This window comes from Mustelus asterias, chromosome 12 (genome assembly GCF_964213995.1).
Source record: "Mustelus asterias chromosome 12, sMusAst1.hap1.1, whole genome shotgun sequence".
NCBI classification, from domain to species: Eukaryota; Metazoa; Chordata; class Chondrichthyes; order Carcharhiniformes; family Triakidae; genus Mustelus; species Mustelus asterias.
Genome location: NC_135812.1, coordinates 65,813,118 through 65,835,746, shown reverse-complemented (window position 1 = coordinate 65,835,746; position 22,629 = coordinate 65,813,118). Strand labels below are relative to the sequence as shown.

Genomic DNA, 22,629 nt, shown 5'->3' with positions numbered 1-22,629 from the left:
ATGCACACTCTATCTGATCATGCTTCAAGGAGAAGTTGGTCAGGAACTCACTGGCTGGTGATCTGTTATGCACCATTCAGCTCCTAATCAGGGATTAATTTTTTTAAACCACAGCTATTTTACTTCACTGGTGTAAAATATTTACTGTGATACCATTTAACACAGTAACTGAATAAAATCAAACACCATTCAAATGACTGATTTAAGCCATGTGGCATTTTGTTGTGCATTGCTTAGCGCGTAGCGCCTCGTAACTCTGGAGGCGTGTTAATTGGTAAGGCCTGCTGGCGTTGTTGGCACACTGGAAGAAGCATATCCTCCACTTCTTCGCAGAGAGGAAGTGTGACAGAGGACAAGGCAAGATAATTATCACAGTGACAGTCAGTACTATGGGTACAATGTCACTGAGGTCTTCCTATAACATTGTGCTATGGGCTGATTCGCCCACCCCTTATCAAGCCAAAGTACATCAGGCAGGCTTTAAAAATGCCAGGCAGGGCCCCATCAGGGATTCCCAACCTCCCTGTGCCCTGCGTGGCAATTTTCGGAGGTGTGAGATAAGGGAGCCACATGTTGTCACAGTACAATTTCTGGAGTGCATATGGGGTGGTCTTCTGGAGTTGAAGAACCAACAAGGGAGCAGGCCACATTGGACTGGGTGTTGGGCAATGAAAAAGGATTAGTTGGCAATCTAGTTGTGAGAAAACCCTTGGGAATGAGTGACCATAATACGGTAGAATTCTGTGTCAAGGTAGATAATGATGTGGTTGATTCTGAGACCAGGGTCATGAATCTCAATGAAGGTAACTATGATGGTATGAGGCATGAATTGGCCATGATGGACTGGGAAACATTGCTGAAAGGGAAGACAGTGGACAGGCAATGGCATTTAAAGAATGAATAGATGAATTCCAGAAGTTGTTTATTCCTGTTTGGCACAAGAGTGGTAAGGGAATTGTGGCCAAACCATGGCTTACAAGGGAAATTAGAGATAGTATCAGATTCAAGGAATCATAGAAACCCTACAGTGCAGAAAGAGGCCATTTGGCCCATCGAGTCTGCACCGACAACAATCCCACCCATGCCCTACCCCCATATCCCTACATATTTTACCCGCTAATCCCTCTAACCTACGCATCTCAGGACACTAGGGACAATTTTTAGCATGGCCAATCAACCTAACTCGCACATCTTTGGACTGTGGGAGGAAACCGGAGCACCCGAAGGAAACCCATGCAGACACGAGGAGAATGTGCAAACTCCACACAGACAGTGACCCAAGCTGGGAATCGAACCCAGGTCCCTGGAGCTGTGAAGCAGCAGTGCTAACCACTGTGCTACCGTGTCGCCCAAGAAGAAGAAGCATACAAATTGGCAAGAAAAAGTAATAGGCCTGAGGATTGGGAGCAGTTTAAAATTCAGCAAAGGAGGACCAAGAAATTGATTAAGAAGGGAAAAATGGAGTATGAAAGTAAGCTAGCGGGGAACATAAACCCTGACTGTAAAAGTTTGTATAGATATGTAAAGAGAAAAAGATTGAGAAAAATGAATGTAGGCCCTTTACAGTCAGAAATGGGAGAATTCATAATGGGGAACATAGAAATGGCTGAGGAATTAAATTTGTACTTTGCTTCTGTCTTCACAAAGGAAGTCATGATGTGTGGAGATGCCGGCATTGGGCTGGGGTAAACACAGTAAGAGTTTTAACAACACCAGGTTAAAGTCCAACAAGTTTATTTGGTAGCAAATGCCATTAGCTTTCGGAGCGCTGCTCCTTCGTCAGATGGAGTGGAAATCTGCTCTCAAACAGGGCACAGAGACACAAAATCAAGTTACAGTGTAACTTTGTGCCTCTGTGCCCTGTTTGAGAGCAGATTTCCACTCCATCTGACGAAGGAGCAGCGCTCCGAAAGCAAATGGCATTTGCTACCAAATAAACCTGTTGGACTTTAACCTGTTGTTAAAATTCTTTACTGTGTTCACAAAGGAAGACATGAATAATGTACCAGAAGTGCTGAGAGAAACACGTTTTAGTGAGGAGCTGAAGGAAATCAGCATTAGTCGAGAAATGGTTTTGGGGAAATTGATGGGATTGAAGGTGGATAAATCTCCAGGTCCTGATAATCTTCATCCCAGAATACTGAAGGAAGTGGCCCTGAAAATAGTAGATCCATTGGTGATTATTTTCCAAAATCCTTTGGACACTAGAATAGTTCCTACAGATTGGAGGGCAGCTAACGTAAGCCCGCTATTCAAAAAGGGAGGTGGAGAGAAAACAGAGAAGACCAGTGAGCTTAACACTGGTACTGGGGAAGTTGCTAGAGTCCATTATCAAGGATTTCAGAACTCAGCATTTGGAGGGCAGTGGTATAATCAGACAAAGTCAGCATGGATTTCAAAAGGGAAATCATGCTTAATGAATCTATTAGAATTTTTTGAGGATGTAGCTCGTAGAGTTGATCGAGGAGAACCAGTGGATGTGCTTTATTCAGACTTTCAGAAGGCTTTTGACAAGCTCTCATATAACAGACTACAATGTAAAGTTAAAGCACATGGGATTGCAGGTAATGTCTTGAGATGAATAGAAAGCTGGTTAGCAGATAGGAAGCAAAGAGTTGGTATAAGTTGGTCTTTTTCTGATTGGCAGTCAGTGACTAGTGGGATTCCGCAGGGATCTGTGCTAGGACCCCAACTGTTCACATTATATATTAATGATTTGGATGAGGGAATTGAATGTATTATCTCCAAATTTGCAGTTGATACAAAGTTGGGTGGGAGGGTGAGCTGTGAGGAGAATGCAGAGATACTTCAGCATGATTTGGGCAGGCTGAGTGTGTGAGCATTGGCATGGCACATCCAGTTTAATGTGGTTAAATGTGAGGTTATTCACTTTGGTGGCAATAATAGGAAAACAGATTATTATTGAATGGATGTAAATTGAGAGAGGTGGATACTCAATGAGACCTTGGGTCTTCATGCATCAGTCGCTGAAAGTAAACGCATTGGTACAGCAGGCAATAAAGAAGGTAAATGGTATGTTGGCCTTCATAGCAAGAAAATTTGAGTATAGAGATGGGGATGTTTTGCTGCAATTGTATAGGGTGTTGGTGAGGTTACTCCTGGAGTAATGTGTGCAGTTTTGGTGCCCTAATCTGAGGAAGGTTGTCCTCGCTATAGAGGGAGTACAGCGAAGTTTTACCAGGCTGATTCCTGGGATGGCAGGTCTGTCATACGAAGAGAGACTAAGACGGTTAGGATTACATTCACTGGAGTTTAGAAGAGTGAGAGGGGATCTCTTAGAAACTTATAAAATTCTAACAGGGTTAGACAGGGTAGATTCAGAAAGAATGCTCCCAATGGTGGGGGGAGTCCAGAACTAGGGGTCATAGTTTGAGGATAAGGGGTAAACCTTTTAGAACTGAGGTGAGGAGAAATTTCTTCACCCAAAGGGTGGTGAATGTGTGGAATTCACTACCACAGAAAGTGGTTGACACCAAAATATCGTCTGATTTCAAGAAGAAATTAGATATAGCTCTTTGGGCTAAAGGGATCAAGGGATGTGGGAAGGGGGGAATCAGGATATTGAATTCGATGATCAGCCATGATCAAGATGAAGGGTGGGGCAGGCTCGAAGGGGCGAATGGCCTACCCCTGTTTCTAGTTTCTATGCTGTTGGCAACATTGCGGAAGTGGGAATTTCAGACCTTCCTGCAATTTTGATGGAGTTCGGCACGTTTTGGAAGGCAACATTCACACCAGCACAGAGGTGTTCCAAATCATAGTTTGGAATCAGGCAGCGAATGAAAGGGAAGTACAAAAGGTGCTCCAAACTTCACATGTCATAATAAAATGCTTGAGTGCAAGTTTATATGTTTTTGGTTTGGAGTGATGGTAGGACTTTGTTTTGAAAAGCTAAGTGACCGTTGAATAAGGTGGTTGTCAGGGTATCACTGGGTGTTCTGATTGTAACCTTAACTCCATATTCCCACCCACACCTTCACTATTGCTTATCAAGAATCTATCTACCCCTTGCCTTAAAAATATTCAAAGACTCTGCTTCCACTGCCTTTTCAGAGTTCTAAAGGTTCTGACCCTGTTATTATACTGACACTCCTGTAGCTGCGCACCGAATACCATTTTACAGTAACTCAGATGTGTACATGGTAACTTCATCACAATCAGTATGAGGATCGTGTTGAATCTTCATAGAAGCATAGAATCCTACAGTGCAGGAGGCCGCCATTTGGCTCATCAAGTCTGCACTGACCACAATCCCACTGGGCCCTATCCCCATAACCCGGTGCATTTACCCTAGCTAGTCCCCCCAATACTAAGGGACAATTTAGCCTGGCCAATCCACCTAACCCACACATCTTTGGACTGTGGGAGGAAATCGGAGCACCCAGAGGAAACCCACGCAGACACGGGGAGAATGTGCAAACTCCACACAGACAGTGACCCAAGCCAGGAATCGAACCTGGGTCCCTGGAGTTGTGAGGCAGCAGTGCTAACCACTGTGCCACCGTGCCACCCCAAATATCTTAATGGATATCCTACAAACCAATCATACAGGCTTACACATTTCAGAACAAGACCTTAATGAACACATTGTCCATAAGACACATGCTGTCAAAGCTTTAAGTCTTGCACTCATCAGGATAAAATTCAAAAGAGTACCAATTGTAGAGGGAACAATTCGCCAATCACACACTATAAATTGTTGGCTCCCTGAGCAGATTGTCAAAGTCATTTAGCAGAATGCCTCTTCACCAGAACTTTCTAATAAGCACAAAGGCAAAGCTTGGATGGTGGTGATAAAATCCCTCCCCATCAATCCTTTCAGCTTGCCTAGAGTCTCACCCCCTCCCCAAGCTTCCCTCAAGGCAGTTGCCATGGAGAAGAGACCATCACCCAAGCCCATCTGGAATATGCCTTTGCAAAGCAGGGCTCTACAAGCTGTTCCCAGGGATGCCCCATCAACTCAGTGAAAGACACTCTTTCGCCTGCCCAGTGCAAAGAACTGTCGATGCCTTAGTATTGCAGACTGGTACATTCCAAGGTACAGGACGATATGCAGAGGGATACACTAACATTTGAAGCAGCTGCCACAAAGGTACAGTGAGGAAAAGGCCACTGTCTATGGCCCACCAGTCATTGAACACCAAGATATTGGAAACAGTGGAAAAGTCCCCTGAGCTACATGATTGATATGACAGGCATTTTGTAAATACAACCTGTAATCGCATGATTTGCCTTTTACTTAATGTCAACTTTGAACAGTTAGGAAATGCACTGATATAACATTGACATCTGAAGTATATTCATAATACTGGGCACATCCAGTGGATGTGCTCATGTGTATGTATGTATGCATTGTGACCCATTAGGGCTCCTCACTGGTTATGTGGGCTTTTAGTCGTCCAAAATTGGCATTTGACCAGCTGCTTAATCAAATATAGGAGCTAATATCTCTTTTCGCTCTCTTTGTCAGTCTGGTTGCTGAATTACTGCAGCACACACTACAGTTTTCTTAAGCATACAAGAGGTAAACCAGCCTTCCTTAAAGAGACCACTAAAAAACACCACCCCAAAGGCAGGAGTTCTGATTCCACATTAAAAGAACGAGTGACCATGGCTTCCTCTACCAAGCTGACCTGCTCTACTCTACGCGCCCCAATATCTCTGCTCCCAACCCAAAGCCTCCCAATCTGCTGGCATCTGGCTTCAATCACTCCTAACCCATCACCCCTGATTTCATGGCTCCCAACTTCCCTGGTTCCTGATCCATGACCTCAATTTGGTGGGCACTTCCCCCAACTCCCAAAGTCCGATCTCCCAACCCCTGACCTCACCCAGATCCTGGCCTCTTCTGTCCTGACCCCCAATATCCCAGTCCCTGATCTCCCTCGCTCCTGATGCATGAGCTTCAATCGCCAGGCTCCCAATCTCCCAGCGACAATGAGGAACATTACCATCTGTGGCAATACTGTGCCTTTAAGAAATATTGTATTTTAATCATGTTTCTCTGCAGGATGTTTTGTCGGCACTGTTTTGTCTGTAGCCGGTGTCCTTTATTGTTACCAGAGCAGTATAATTGATATCATGTTGATATTAATCTGAACTAATGCAGTGTTCTGAGGTTTAATGGTCCCTTACGATGGCTGAGCGGAGCTTGATTTGAGGATGATTGATAGGTCAGGTGATATGCTTGGAGACAGGTTTTTTTGTAACAGCATTCCAAGTTAGTTCTGGTTCGCAGTTGCTGCTAGAAGCTGGTGGAAGAAGGCAGTGTCTCTGTCTCTCTCTCCAGAGGCTTGCTGAAAGTTCTGGGACTGGGAAACGTCAGAAATTTAATCCAACATTCAAAGGACCAATTCACAGCAGGTGTAAAATAGCTGGCAATCCACCATCATGTGTGCATACTTGTTTTTGTGCCAAGTCTGGGGAAGGGTGTAGATCTGTGGGATGGTGTTTAACTTGGAACAACATAAATAGCTAGCTAGCTGCTAAGGTTTATAATGTATCGTATTTAATTCTTGTAATTGGTAAAAACTATGCTAATTCTTTTTATTATATTTTAACTGTGTTCTTAAATAAACTGTTTGATAAAAGCTTCCTAGTGAGTCTTAACACCATTCCAAAATGTACATATTAGAAAGTGGAAGACAATGTGGCATTGTAATCATCCAATGTACATAGGCAGGTAGGAGAGAAGGAAATGATCTCAAGATTCCTCGCCACCAATGAGCACTTAGAAACTTACCTCCCAAGTCATAATCAGACACTAGCTAACACCTTATGCTACAATTATCTGATGAATGATGGGTTGCTGCTGGGCGAGTAATTACAGAAACAGAAGACTTCCTGACGTTCCCTCTGGCTAATTCACTAAACATATATTTTTTTTGTAAAAGGACTCATAAATCTTAGGGGAAGGGAATTAACTGGATTGCTTAACCATTTTCAGCAAGAAAAAAAAAATTCGTGTCAGGACAAATCCTGAGGCGACAACTGCCTCGAGCTGCCTTTTTATGCATTCCTCAAACTTTAGTTTTCCTTGACTGAACATCATGTTCTTGTCAAAAATAGGGTTTCTTCAATTGGTTACAATCAAATAGAATTAATCAGATTCCTAGATTGCTCAGTGAATTGAGGTACCACAAGGTGAGACGCTAAACCTCACAGAGCAGAGAGGTCTCAGGATCAATCATCCATCTGGACAAAGTTGGTCGTGGTTCTTCCAAGATGGCATTTGGGGTGGCATGAATAGGCAAGAAGAGAAAATCATGGCTTTTGTCTTGGCCCTGATTTTTGACCAGTCATCCATGCTGGAAGGTGCAGGATCCATTTTGATGCCATCCAAGAGTTGGGCAACCTGCCAACACTCATTGGTCGGGTGTGCAAAAGATGACAACAATGTGGGGTGGGGGTGGGGAGGGGCACCACAGGGCACTCTGCAGTGGATGAACCTCAAGTTCTGAAGAGGATGGGATTAACTTAACACTGCAACCCCACCCCAAGGAATAATAACTGCACAGAAGCAACAGGTGTAACTAAACAGTGACTAACCACGAAAGCAACAACATTTCCCTTTCTTTGGGCCAATCCGAGGTTGTGAAAGACATTATATAATTGCAAATTGTTTCTTTCTAATGAGAGTTTTTAGGATAACTTAAAATATCCAATGCTCATTATGGGGTACAGTGTACATTCCTCAAATTGCATGTTAGGCAACAGATGCCAACTGAGAAAAAAATCAAATCAGATACTTCATAAAGGTCCTTTTATACTTTTCTCTCTTAAATATTTGGAGGACTGAAGCCACTATCTTCATTCTCCACCATAAACTCCATTCCCTCGCTACCAACTCCATCGCCCTCGCTGGCAACAGTCTGAGATGAAGCTAGTCTGTTTGCAACCGTGGTGTGACTTTAATCCCAGAATGAGCTTTCGACCATCAATAAGATCACCTATTTCCACTTCCATGATACTGCCCTACTCAGTTCACCTGCTCCTGAAATTCTCATTTAAGCTTTCATTACCTCTAGATGTGACTATTGCAATGCACTCCTGGTTGCTCTCCTACATTCTATCATCTAGAAAATTTCCAAATGTGCTGCTTTACTTCCTTAATAATAGATTCCAACATTTTTACCAACAATAGAAGTGAGGCCAATTGGTCTACAGTTACATGCCTTTTGCCTCCCTCTCTTTTTGAACAGGGGTATCACAATAATGGTACTTCTCCAGAATTCAAGGATTTTTTGGAAAATTACAATCAATCTACCCTGCCGCCCAGGTCTCAACTTGCAGCAAATCCAGGTCCCCTATTATTCCTGTGCTCGCTGACCTACTTAAAACTCTCGGTCAACGAAACATCTTGATTTAAAAATTCCCATCCTTGTTTTCAATCCCTCCAGGGTCTCACCACTGCCTATCTCTGTAATTTCTTCCAGCCCCACAATGCTCTGAGTTATCTGTGCTCCTCTAATTCTGCCCTCTTGTGCCTCCTCAATTTTGACTGCTCCACCATCAGTGGATATACCTTCAGTTGCCTGGGCCCTAAACCTTTGACATTGCCTGCCTACACCCCTTTGCCTCGTTACCTTGCTGTCCTCTTAAGGCACTCCCAAACCTACTTTGATCAAATATGTGGTCACTTGAATACTATCACCTTACGTGGCTCCGTGTCATACTTTGTTTGATAATGCTCCTCTGCAGCACCTTGGGACATTTCATTACTTCAAGGTTCTATTTAAATATCAGTTGTTGTTGCACTATTTCTACAATATATCTAGTTTCTGTTAAGGTAGCGGGTAACCTCCTGTGAGCTGGAGCTGCTTCAGGGAGTGTCGACCTGACCTTCACTGGGCTCAGCTGTCTCCGGCTGACAGTACCCGTTTCAGGTCCCTGCTCAGGGGTACGAGCCCCACTATCCTGTTGGCGTTTTTGGGAGGGGGGGGGGCCAACTCAGGCTAAGGGAGAGAACCCTAACAGAAAATCTGGTAGTGGCGACCCTGTCATTTTTGGCATGTTCTGGCAGTTCCTGCAACCAAACTGGCGCAAACATTGTGCTTTACATTCCTTTGGACCCCACCAGCAAGGCCCTGAAGGGAGGGGTCAGGGTTAGGATGCTTGGGAAACCCCAAACTCCCATACATCCCGCCCAGATCCCGCACCATGGAGCGGTCACTCCATAGTCACCTCACAGTGACCAAAACAACACTGAAGGCAGCAGTGATGCTGCCAAACCAGTGACCCATTGGCATGTGCACACGCAAGAAACCACAAAGGGTCATGAATGTATCCCAGTCCATCACTCAAACCAGCCTCCCATCCAATAACTCTGTCTACACTTCCCGCCGCCTCAGAAAAGCAGCCAACATAATTAAGGACCCCCCGCACCGTGCCCACACTCTCTTGCATCGGAAAAAAGACACAAAAGTCTGAGGACACGTACCAACTGACTGAAGCAGCTTCTTCCCTGCTGCATCAGACATTTGAATGGACCTACCTCGCATTACGTTGATCTTTCCCTACACCCTCACTATGACTGTAACACAACATTCTGCACTCTCTCCTTTGCTCATCTATGAACAGTATGCTGTGTCTGTATAGCGCGCAAGAAACAATACTTTTCACTGTAAATCAATATACATAACAATAATAAATCAAATCAAATTAAACACATTCTCCCGAGACACGGAGGCCAAGAAGAAATTCCTGCTACAGGAGACTGAGTTGCAGATGCCTTTTTCCCATTTAAAGGCTCATATTGGGAAATGTGCCTCCAGCTGATTTGGGCTTCACTTTCGTCGAGAAGCCCTTAAGTCAAATAGCTCAGACTAGCACCCTATGCTAACATTAATAAAATCGCCTCCCTTAGTTCACTCCATACGTCTGAGTGCAGGTTCCTGAAACCTGACCGTGTTTGTATAAAGGGATGCAGCTGGTTAAGGGAGACATTGAGTGTAAAACTGGCTTTCGAAAATGTGAAACCTATTTTACCACACCCACCACCCCCCCCCCCCCCATCTCGTTTTATACTGACGTTATAGAAAATAAAATTGGGGGGGGGGGTTGTTACACAGAATGCCCTTCACTATCCACTTTGACGAAGGGTCATCCTGTTTTGAAACGCTATCTCTATTCTCTCTCCACAGACGCTGTCAGACCTGCTGAGATTTTCCAGCATTTTCTGTTTTTGCCCTTTCGCTGTCACCTATTCTGCCCGACCATTCAAATCTAATTTCATCCCCCCGCCAACTTGCCTCACCAATCAGATAGCAGGTGTCTTATGCACCAGGATAAATTTTGATCTTTTGCAATCGTGTTAAGTGACTTACTTTTACCCAGTTTAACACGATCACCTGTGGTTCAAATCATCCCCCAGGCTCACCCTGACAGCGTTGCATATTCAGACAAGAAACATGACCAGATTAACATCCAGTTGCAAAACCGACACTTGAAGCACCACCTGCACGGTGGCACAGTGATTAGCACTGCTGCCTCACAGCACCAGGAACCGGGTTCGATTCCCGGCTTGGGTCATTGTGCGGAGTTTGCACATTCTCCCCACGCCTGCGTGGGTTTCCTCCGGGTGCTCTGGTTTCCTCCCAGACCGAAAGACGTGCTGGTTAGGTGCATTGGCCATGCTAAATTCTCCCTCAGTGTACCCAAACAGGTACCGGAGTGTGGCAACTAGGGGATTTTTACAGTAACTTCATTGCAGTGTTAATGTAAGTCTATTTGTGACTAATAAATAAGTAAATAAACCTTCAGTAAAGATTGATTGATGGGAGAATGGGAAAACTCAGTCTGTGAATACTCTTTAATTTAATTAATTCTGATGATAGCACCTTTCTTTTTTTCTCCACACAATAGACTTCACATTTTACTGATAGGTTTCTCCTAACAATGTCTCATGTGGGAGAAGGAACAGCTGTGGTATCCCTGGGATCCAGGTCAGATCTGGAAAAAAGCCCAAACAAGCAGATTCCTCTCTGTGTTGGGACATGAGCAGTAGTGCTCGGTGCCACTTAACATGTTTATAAACATCCGTCAGTCCTTGCTGGAAGCCACACAAGGTGGAAGATACTTCTCATGTTGTGTGACGCCTGACCCTGTCAGAAGTAGTCTCACCTTTCTTGCTGCAAATAAAATATGGCACCGTCAATCAGCTAATGGCTGTCTGCTCAGTTTCAGGTACTTGTTTCCCGCAGGCACAAATTATTTTGACATATACTCCCAGACGTGTCAGTAAGAGTACCAGAGAAACCTTTTAAGGCCATAAATTGGAGTAATGAAGAGATGGCTGCACATAAAATTGTTGTAAAATACTCCAAGATTTTGGTAATGCAAACGCGGCTAAAACATCTCACTCTGTTTTGCAATTTCCATCTTTTCCCAAGTCAATAAACATAGGAACAGGGGTAGGCTATTCATCCCTACAAGCCTGAAATAAAATTCAATGCGATCATGACTACTCTGTATCTTAATACCTGTGATCCTTACTGACCTAGTCTAGCAATAATCTATCAGTATTGATTTTGAAATGTTTCATTGACCCTCAGTCTCAGAGAATTTTTGGGAGAATGCAGTCCAGATTTTCACTCCTCTTTCTATTAACAAGCTGCCTGACAGCGCACCTGAATGACCGAACTCTATGTTAACGCTCATAGCCCTGGTTCCAAACCTCGCCAGAAGAGGAAAAAGCTTCTCCTGATTTACTCCATCAAATCTTTTAATCATTTTTGGGGGCAGCACAGTGGCTAGCACTGCTGCCTCAGCGCCAGGAACCCGGGTTCAATTCCGGCCACACTGTCTGTGTGGAGTTTGCACATTCTCCCCGTGTCTGCGTGGGTTTCCTCCGGGTGCTCCAGTTTCCTCCCACACTCCAAAGATGTGCGGTTGATTGGCCATGCTAAATTTGACCTAGTGTTAGGGGATTAGCAGGGTAAATACATGGGGTTACGGGAATAGGGCCTGGGTGGGATTGTGGTCGGTGCAGACTCGATGGGCCGAAATGCCTCCATCTGCACTGTAGGGATTCTATGATTCTTTGATTCTATTCTATTTTAAAGACCTCAATGGGACAACATCCACTTCTTCCATGTTTAAGGTTATTCAAATTAACCCCATAACCAAAGACAGGGATGGAATATAAATTCAAAACAGTCCTAAATTTATTCTATCAGAGGATGGGGGCATTGCTGGCTAGGCCAGCATTCGTTGCCCATTCCTAATTCAAATCGAGAAGTGGTAGTGCGCTGCATTCTTGAACTGCTGCTAATGGTGTCGGTACGCCCATTGTGCTGTTAGGGAGGAAGTTTCAGGATTTTGACCCAGCAACGAGGAAGGATATATTTCCAAGTCAGGATGGTGTGTGGTTTGAAGGGGAAATTGCAGATGGTGGTGCCCCCATGTATCTTTTGCCCTTCTTCTAGACAGTAGTGGTCATGGAAGGTGCTTTAAAGCAACATTGGTGAATTTCCTCTGTGCATCGTGTCGATGGTACACACTGCTGCCACTAGATGTTGATGGTGAAGGGAGTGAATGTTTAAGGCGAGGGCTGGGGTGCCAATCAATGGATTGCTTTGTCCTGGATTGTGACGAGCTTCTTGAGTGTTAATGGAGCTGCACTCATCCAGGCAAGTAAAGAGAATTACATCACACTTCTGACATGTGCGTGGTAGATAGTGGACAGTCTTTGGGGGGCCAAGAGATGAGTTATTCACTGCAAAATTCCCAGTCTTTGACCTGCTCTTGGAGCCACATTATTCATATGGTTGGTCCAGTTCATTTTCTGGCCAATGGTAACCTCAGGATGTTGACAGTGAGGATTAGAATGCCATTGAAAGTCAAGGAGAAATGGTTAGATTCTCTCTTGTTAGAGATGACCATTGCCTGGCATTTGTGTGGAATGAATGTTACTTGCCACTTAGCAGCCCAAGTGTGAGTACTGTCCAGGTTTTGTTGCATATAGCTCAGGTAGATGCAGGAGACTCATTCAAAGTATGAGGGGAGTTATCCCTGGTGTCCTGACAAATATTTATCCATCAACCAAACCACCAAAAGGTTTATTTGTGGAACATTTCTGCACATAATTCCTACATTACAACGCATTTTACACAAGGGATGCGATCTTACTAGCTCGTCCCGCTGGTCGATTGGTGAGGTGAGCCGGTAAGATATCGTGAGAGGATCGTGCCCCGTTTCCCGTCATGTTACTGGCACTGATTTGACAGTGAAATTGGCTTTGCACACAGAAGAAGCTGATTTAAAAATGCATGACATGCTTTGCATGTCATTAGTGAGTCCCGAAGGTGAGGGGCCAGGGGCTGGCGATTGGTGGGGGAAGGGGCCGATAATTAGGAGGAAGGGCGAAGAAGGTGCCAATGATTCAGGGGAGGGCCGATGATCAGTGAGTGGGTGGGGAGAGAAGAGCTGACTCAGATCTGGGGTGGGGAATGGTGCCCTTGAGACCTCTGTGGTGGGCTGGGGGGGGATGAGTTATTCTTGTTATGTTTGGGGTTAGGATTTAAACATGGCATCCTGATCTCAGTGCAGCTGGGCTTTGCGGGCATATTGAGGCCCCGCCCCTCTGCATGATGGTGAGAAACACGCTCCCTTAATTTTTATTTAGGCGGAGTATCATAAGTTCTGGAGCACAAAGTGGCCTGTTTCACCGTTTTTCTCGCTGGAATCAACCTCTGCTATTCTTTGGTAAGGGTGCCCCTCTGTCTCCTGTCAACCTCCGTTATTCACTGTAGTAGCTTAATGGTGGCTATTAGCACTTCCACAGGTATAACATATTTCAATGGATCTTACTTTGTTATTGGTGCAGACTGGTGATTCTGACTGGCTCCTGCTCCCTTGTTTCCAATGGCTCCACACAATGATAAGTGTGAGATGCCACAAGCATGAGCACTGAGCTTTGTCCTGCAATAATTGTTGGAAGTTTCCAGAACATCAGCCCACTTGCACATCATGTGGCAGCCATGTTTTTGGTCCACTGAGTCAGTATATTTTTAAACAGGCAGGAAGTAGGGTTTGATGTACATGGCTTATGAGCTCTTTCATCTCTGATGGACATGAATATTGCTATAATAATGTGAATCTCAATGACATGAAGACAAAACAATGTTACCGGGCTCAGCAATGCTCAACCTATCTATTAGATGATGCAATCATGCACAATGCCCTCATCACAAACAGCTTGTAGTGCTAATTTCAGGAAAGGGAAATGAAACCCTGTTGCCAGTTTAGGGAAAACCCCAGAGAATTCCCCCTCACTTTTGTTTTGATTCTGAGATGTGAACATCTTCTTACACATTTTTAATCCCCTTGAAAGGTTCGGGCGACCAGTCTTCTTGAAGCTATCAATTGATGATACGCAATGGGCGGCAGGGTGTCACAGTGGCTAGCACTGCTGCCTCACAGCGCCTAGCACTGCTGCCTCACAGCGCCAGGGACCCGGTGTCAATTCCTGATTTGGATCACTGTCTGTGTGGAGTTTGCACATTCTCCCCGTCTCTGCGTGGGTTTCTTCCAGGTACTTCGGTTTCCTCCCACAGTCCAAAGATGTGCAGGTTAGGTGGATTGGCTATGCTAAGTTGGCTCTTAGTATCAAGGGGACTAGCTAGGATAAAAGCATGGGGTTATGGGGATAGAGACTGGGTGGGATCGTGGTCAGTGCAGTTGGGCCGAATGGCCTCCTTCTGCACTGTAGGATTCTATGATTGTATGAATATACATTTCGCACCCGTCCAGCAGCGAAGGCTCTTGGCACAATATAACACATTTACAGCTTTCAGGCACTTTGTAATATCATTTGGAACGTGTTCACTCTTCAAGTTGGCTCTAAACTATGGTTCAGTCAGTCCAAATGCATATTGGCAGAACTGCTCAGCTTCAGATTTGGCAATAAGCTGGTAACACTGTGCCCAGTATCTCCCACTGGAAAGAGGAAATGGTTGGATGAAATATTGCTTTGAAAATGAAGGCCTTACAGGAACGTAATTTATTGCTTAAAAGGATCATAAATTTCCGGCAATATTAAGGAAGAATAATAGAAATTCCACCTCTTCAGCAAACACCTGTTAGAACTGTAACAAAACGTAAGATGGATGGTTTTTCTCCTGTCCAGCGCAGCGTTTCGCACCTCAGCAACCCGACAGCAGATTAATGAAGATCACTCGCGTTATAACAAATCGAACAACATGAAAGAGGCCTTGATTTGAGCCCCAGGGTACAGCTGGCCCCGGGAAACCATTTCAAGTCACGCATTAGGTGATAAATATTTCCTGTCTATGCCCAACCTACTTCAGAGGCCCGTTCTGTCAGAGGCTCTGATCGATTGTTGTAATTAAACCGTGGAATGTGTTGGAGATGCTACCCGCCAGAAATCAAAGGCAAAGGAACCAGATGAGATAATGAGGAATTCTATTCCAATTAACCCCACATACAGGACTGGATCAAGCAACACTTGGCCTACTAAGAATGAATCAACTTCAACCTGCTTGAATTTCACATCTAACAATATCTTTTGGAGACAAATCTATTTTTTTTGTTTCCCTCGAAGCAGATAGCCAACATTGTTGAGTCTAGAAATGGAATTAAGATTCACAATTCCTGCTTTTCCATAAACTACTGCAACAGTTCAGCCAGCCATAGTTCAAAAGAACTCATTGTGCACATTCAGATACATCCACACAGACTAATTTATATTAAGCATTACTGTTAAAACATAGGAGCAGGAGTAGGCCATTCAGCCCTTCCAGCCTGCTCCGCCATTCATTAAGATCATAGAATCCCTACTGTGCAGAAGGAGGCCATTTGGCCCATTGAGTCGGCACTGACTCTCTGACAGAGTTTCTCACCCAGGCTCTCTCCCCCACCTGATCCCGGTCATCCCACTTAGTTATGCCACTATTCTCCCTTAACCGATACATCTTTGGACACTAAGGGGCAATTTTGCATGGCCAATCCACCTAACCTGCACATCTTTGGATTGTGGGAGGAAACCCATAGGGGCATGGGGAGAACATGCAAACTCCACACAGCCAGTCACCCTAGGCCAGTATTGAATCCGGGTACCTGCTGCTGTAAGGCAGCAGTGCTAACCACTGTGCCATCCCAAAGTCTCCATAGTCCCAGGTGACCAAAGGATACTCTCCCCTTTGAGGGGGAGAGCTGTTTGGTGGTGATTTAACCTGAGGATCACCACACCTCAGGTGAGGGTCAAGGTTGTCATGAATAACCTCAGCCGGTATGGGAATTGAACCCACACTGTTGGCATCGCTCTGACATCACTAACCAGCCATCCAGCCAATTGAGGTAAAGGGAAGACCTCTTATTTTTAAATTGTGCCCCCGAGTTTTAGTCACCTCCACAAGAGGAAACATTCTCCAGGTTTCCACCCTATCAAGTCCCCTCAGTAGCTTAGTTTCAATAAGATCACCTTCCATTCTTCTAAACTCCATTGGGTATAAGTCTAACCTTTTCCAATAGTTCAACTTTTCTCCAGTGGTTGTGTCACTATAGAAACCATGAGGCTTCATTGGCCCAGGGCAAGATCTGTCCATCTCATTGGACACAGCATAACTGTGGTTAGGCCAGGTGATAAAAACAAGCTCCATTTTCAGGTCTGGAATATATGTCAGCAATGCAAAAGCCACAGGTCTGACAACTGCAAATCCTCCCCCACCAGCACCTGGGAAGGTCTGCGGCCAGAATGTTCAGGTCACAAAAGTGGCTTCTGAACAACTGCACATGGGGTCATTAAGTTTTAAAGTTTATTTATTATTGTCACATGTAGGTTTACATTAACACTGCAATGAAGTTAGTGTGAAAATCCCCTAGTCGCCATACTCCGGTGCCTGTTCGGGTACACCGAGGGAGAATTTAGCATGGCCAACGCACCTAACCAGCACGTCTTTCAGACTGTGGGGGGAAACCGGAGCACCCGGAGAAAACCCACACAGACACTGGGAGAATGTGCAGACTCTGCACAGACAGTGACCCAAGCCGAATATTAAACCTGGGTCCCTGGCGCTGTGAGGCAGCAGCGCTAATCACAGTGCCACCCATTTTAAATAAGTAATCGTAGGTTTTGAACGATTCCACGTATCCAAATCTCCAACATGCACCGCAGTTCCATTCCTGCACGTGCACTGGATCCAGCCCAATATTGCAAATGAAGCAAGTCTGCAAGGCCAGCAGCCTTATCATATTCTGGGACTCCTTGCAGTGGGAGCAACTCCGCTACATAAAACATACCACAAATTGTTCCCAGGCTAGGCTAAATCTCGAGTCAAACGAACCTTCGCAATTTAACAAGTGCATAGAAATCAAATCTCGATTGCGACAGCTGAAAATCCCCTCCAAAACTAGACGATGGAATTCAGTGACTGCCTTGTGAATTCTCTAACTGTAAATTTACTTTATGACATGTTAGATGCTGCTATCTTGCTTTCATAACAGTTAATATACTGCCAAATGAATTCACTTGTGGAGTACTTTGAGATGTTTTGATATGCTAAATGCACGTGTCGTGTTTGAATTGCCTTCAGTGAGCATTCACTTATTTTCAGCAGTATTTTATGAGGGAGAATAAATGCATGAGAGAGAAATAAGTGGAAGGATGCACTGACAGCGTTAGATTAAGATGGCTGGAAGGAAGCTTGTGTGGAGCACTGACACCGACACAGGTTATTTGGGACAGTTTCTGTGCCGTAAATGCTATGCATTTGGAATAAATCAAACAAAATTCTTCTCACTCCTGATATGTAAATGTAATCTCTCCTCATTAAGAGTCATCGGATTTTTAAAATTCATACAGGTGGCACGGTGGTTAGCTCAGCTGCCTCACAGTGCCAGGGACCCGGGTTTGATTCCGTCTTTGGGTGACGGTGTGGAGTTTGCACATTCTCCCTGTGTCTGCGTGGGTTTCCTCCAGGTGCTCCGGTTTCCTCACATAGTCAAAACATGCACGGGTTAGGTGCATTGGCCATGCTAAATTGCCCTTTAGTGTCCAACGATGTGTAGGTTAAGGAGATTATTGGGGTATTTACTTATTAGTGGCACAAGTAGGCTTACATTAACACTGCAATAAAGTTACTGTGAAAATCCCCTGCGCGGGATTAAGAGGATAGGGTGGCCTGGGTGAGATGCGTTGTCACAGAGTCGGTGCAGACTTGATGGGCCGAATGGTTTCCTTCTGCACTGTAGGGATCCTGCAATTCTATGAGTCATGAGATACGGGCATCGCTGGGATTTATTGCCCATCACTAATTGTTCTTGAGAAGGTGGTGGTGAGGTGCCTTCTTGAACCGCTGCATTTGTGTGGTGTAGGTACTGTTAAGGGGGGAGTTCCAGGATTTTGGCCCACTGACAATGAAGGAATAGCTACATATTTCCAAGTAAAAATGGTAAGTGAATTGGAGGGGAACTTCCAGCTGGTGCTGTTCCCAGATATCTGCTGCCGTGGATTTGGAAGGTGCTGTCGAAGGAACCTTCCTGCAGTGCATCTTGCAGATGGTACTCACAGCTGCTACTGAGGATTGGTGATGGAGGGAGTGGATCGGGTGCCAATTAAGTGGGCTGCTTTGTCCTGGATGGTGTCAAGCTTCTCGAGTGTTGTTGGAGCTACACTCATCCAGGCAAGTGGATAGTATACTATCACAATCCTGACTTGTAGATTGTGGACAGACTTTGTGAAGTCAGGTGATGAATTAATCACCACAGGATTCCTGGCCTCTAGCTTGCTCTTATAGCACAGTATTTATGTGGCTGGTCCAGTTGAGTTGCTGGTCAATATAACCCACAGGATGTTGATATATTTGCAGCTTGCTTTGTTCTTTTTCAGGGGCCTTGGTGGGTACACTATGGTCAGTCTCCAATGGCAGGCCAGAGGCAAAAGTGCTTTCCCAGCCACATCAGCAAGGAATGATTTCTCCCAACCTTGCCGGAGATGATGCAGAAGTGTGGAGAACCCAGCTGGTGGCAGTGATGGAAGTCCTGAGCCACCATTTTGGTCTGGCTAAGCTCTCGAGGACCATTTCCATGTCATTCATGTTATGAGGTTGCATATGCAAGTTTAAAAATGTGGTGTTTGAATTAATGCCTATAGTGCAGGAGGCCATTCGGCCCATTGAGTCTGCAGCAACCACAATCCCACCCAGGCCCTATTCGCGGAACCCCATTTATTTACCCTGTTAGTCCCCCTGACACGAAGGGGCAATTTAGCATGGCCAATCAACCTAACCTGCACATCTTTGGACTGTGGGAGGAAAGCGGAGCACTTGGAGGAAACCCACGCAGACACGAGGAGAAGGTGCAAACTGCACACAGACATTGACCCAAGCCGGGAATTGAATCCTGGTCCCTGGCACTGTGAGGCAGCAGTGCTAACCACCATGCCATCATGCCGCCCCTTTTGACAAGTGTAAATACTGAAAAGAAATGCTGAAACCAAAAGAAATCATATAGCATTGTCTCTTTAAAAGCTGATTGTGTCAGTGCCTGAGGAGAAAAAAAGCTGTTTTGGGTTCAATGCTGAACTGTTTAAATTGCAGAGTGCAGGCTGCAGAAGCTGATCTTTGCAACATTCTATCAAAGCCCAGAAGTCACTATTCAAACATAGCAAAACAGGCTTTTGAATTGAACCAATGAGTTTAAAGTAAGCACGCAGAGGCACGGGACGAATGGAATTCAAATGTGAGTGTGTTGTTGACAGCTTCATGCCACTCAGATCGCAGGAATACTGAGAGTTAATTCCAGATATATAAACCCGGACAAGGGGGAACAATGGTTAGAGTAAGCTTGTCACCTCTTTAGTCGGAGGGAGGGAGAGACGAGGCTCTCATATAGAATCCTGCAGTTTAATACACATCTTCAGAAAATCACCATCTAAAGAGAAAGAGATACCAACTCGGAAAGTGTTCCAGACGGAAGCATCAAAAGAAAGTTCATACTCCCAACAGACGCCTGGTATTATATTATTTGTGATGTGGAGATGCCGGCGTTGGACTGGGGTAAACACAGTAAGAAGTTTAACAACACCAGGTTAAAGTATTGGACTTTAACCTGGTGTTGTTAAACTTCTTATTATATTATTTGACAGTGACTATATTTTATACGGATTTATTATTCCTGAATGAGTCTTGTCTTTTTTGAACAGCTTTCTATTGGGATTTTATTCAGTTTGTTAAATGTTTTAATAAGGTTGTCACCAGTTTAAAAATAAAGACCTGTTAATTGTTCATGATAAAGTGTGTCAGATCCTGCTTTAATTTACCAAAACTAGTAGTTTCCGATTACCTCACATACTTTCGCATAAGATTACCAGGCAAGGTATCCCTTTGGGGGGGTTCCAAAATCGTGCAGAGGGAAAACTCACCTCCGCGTCATAACATTCACCTGTACCAACTTTGTCCCAAAGGTGACATTGAGTGAGAGTCAGCCCAAGTGATTGCTTCCACTATCCCACTTCTGTTCTAAATACCACCTAAACAGGAAGAAATCCCAACAGTGGAACTTTTGGGGACAATGTGCAAATGCTTCCAGTGAAAGCATTTCCAACTGTAAAAACATATCTTTAAACAGCTTATATTTTGGACTGCCAAATTCAGCTGGGCGCACTTCAACAGAGCGGTTGCCAGAGGCCAGAAACTGGTCTTAGCTACTGAAATGTTGCTAAAGAAAGAACTGCTATTTATACGGCATGTTTCACAACCTCAGGATGTCCCAAAGCGCTTCAGAGCCAATTATGTACTTTTGAAATGTAGTCAATTTTTGTAATGCAGGGAAATAATGATCACCTCTTGCAAAACAAATTGTTGCTTTCAATTTTCCTCATGTGCATGCAAATGTGGCCCAGTGGCATGGAAAATCTTCCAGTCACAGTTATGCAGGTTAGAACAACAACACAAGGTATGCAACAACTTAACAGCTATCCCTGCCATAATAGAAAGAAAAACATTTCCACTTATCTGCCTTTCACAACCTTAGGATGTCCCAAAGCATTTTGCAGCCAACTATTTTCAATGTGTTCTCACTTTTTGTAATGTTAAGAAAAATTGCAGCCAATTTCCAAATAGCAAGGTCCCACAAATGACAATGAGGTGAAGACCATAATCTATTTTTATGCTGTCGATTGAGGGATAAGTGTTAGCCAGGAAATTGGAGAGAACTGGCATGTCTTATTCGAATACTGCCTCAGATCTTTTATAGCCAGGGCAGACAGAACCTTGATTTAACATCTACTCCACGGGACAGCACCGTCAACTGTGCAGTATTCCTTCAGTGGTGCACTGGTATTAACCTGAATTGCACGTTCAAATCCTTGGAGTGGGAATCGACGTCCCAACCTCTCACTCAGAGGTAAGCTAATTAATTTAGAACAGTCCCAGGGATGAAGAACTTCAATTGCTTGGACAGATTGAAGGGTGGCATGGTAGCACAGTGGTTAGCACTGTTGCTTCACAGCGCCAGGGACCCGGGTTCGATTCCCGGCTTGGGTCACTGTCTGTGTGGAGTTTGCACATTCCCCCAGTGTCTGCGTGGGTTTCCTCCGGGTGCTCCGGTTCTCTCCCGTATTCTGAAAGATGTGCTGGTTAGGTACATTGACCCGCACAGGCGCCGGACTGTGGAGGCTAGGGGAATTTCACTGTAACTTCATTGCAGTGTTAATGCAAGCTTTACTTGTGACTAATAAATAAATTTTCAATTTTAAGAGGCTGGTGTTATTCTCCTTGGGGAAAAGAAGGTTGAGAGGAGATTGGGTACAGGTGTTCAAAATCACAAGCACCTCGACACTGTGGGGAAAGAGAGAAATTGTTCCCATTGGCTGAAAAGTCGCCAACCAGAGGGCATAGGTGCTTGGCAAAAGAACCAATAAGGGCATGAGGAAAAATTTAATTTCCTCAGAGAGTGGTTGGGATCTGGAATGCACTGCCCAAGATTGTGGTGGAGGCAGCTTCTATTGTGGCTTTCGAAAGAGAATTGGTTAAGTTGCTGAATGGAGAAATAAAATGGCAAGACCATAGAGGGAAACTTGCATTAGCAGAAAAAATAGATTTAATTCTCCTCTGCTGATGCCAGTCATAGCATCTCCTCCTACTACCTTCAGCTGGCCAAAGAGCAAACTGCTGATGGGTTGGGTCCTTTTGGGTCAGTATGGTCCAGTGCTATACCAAACAGTTCAATTCTGTCACTGGGACATTGGGCAAGGGTTTCCTAATGTGACCAAAAATATTTCTGGTTTCACATAACATCAATTGCAGCAAGAGGTTCTACTGCTGCATAAATATCATTAGTGGAAGTTTGGTTTCCAGGGCAGTGAATATCCATTATTACCCACCGATTGAAGGGACATCAACTTATTGCTTCAAATGTAAGAGATCCGTGAAATCCATGCCATCACCCACCTTGGCTCGCATGGCTCGTTCGGCCTCCAGCTCCTCTTCCAGCTCCTCAACACGGGCCTGCAAAAAATAACAGGGCTGAATAGATCATGGGTACAAACAAGATGGAAACGGGGAGGGTGAGGAAGAGCGAGAGCTTTCCCCCCTGCCTGCAATTTTTGGCACATACTTTGCCTCACTCTTTCCTGCTTCAAAGATTGGA

At 44.7% G+C, this 22,629-nt stretch overlaps 1 protein-coding gene across 3 annotated transcripts in view; it reads right to left on the bottom strand.

Annotated features, from left to right (window-relative positions):
* Positions 1-22,629, bottom strand: part of LOC144501539 (putative uncharacterized protein MYH16) — a 273,480-nt gene that overhangs the window by 90,713 nt on the left and 160,138 nt on the right. For all 3 annotated transcript variants that reach the window (XM_078225360.1, XM_078225362.1, XM_078225361.1), the window contains one exon: positions 22,431-22,487. In XM_078225360.1, coding sequence (XP_078081486.1) covers positions 22,431-22,487 — 57 coding nt within the window. The remainder of the gene's footprint in view (positions 1-22,430; positions 22,488-22,629) is intronic.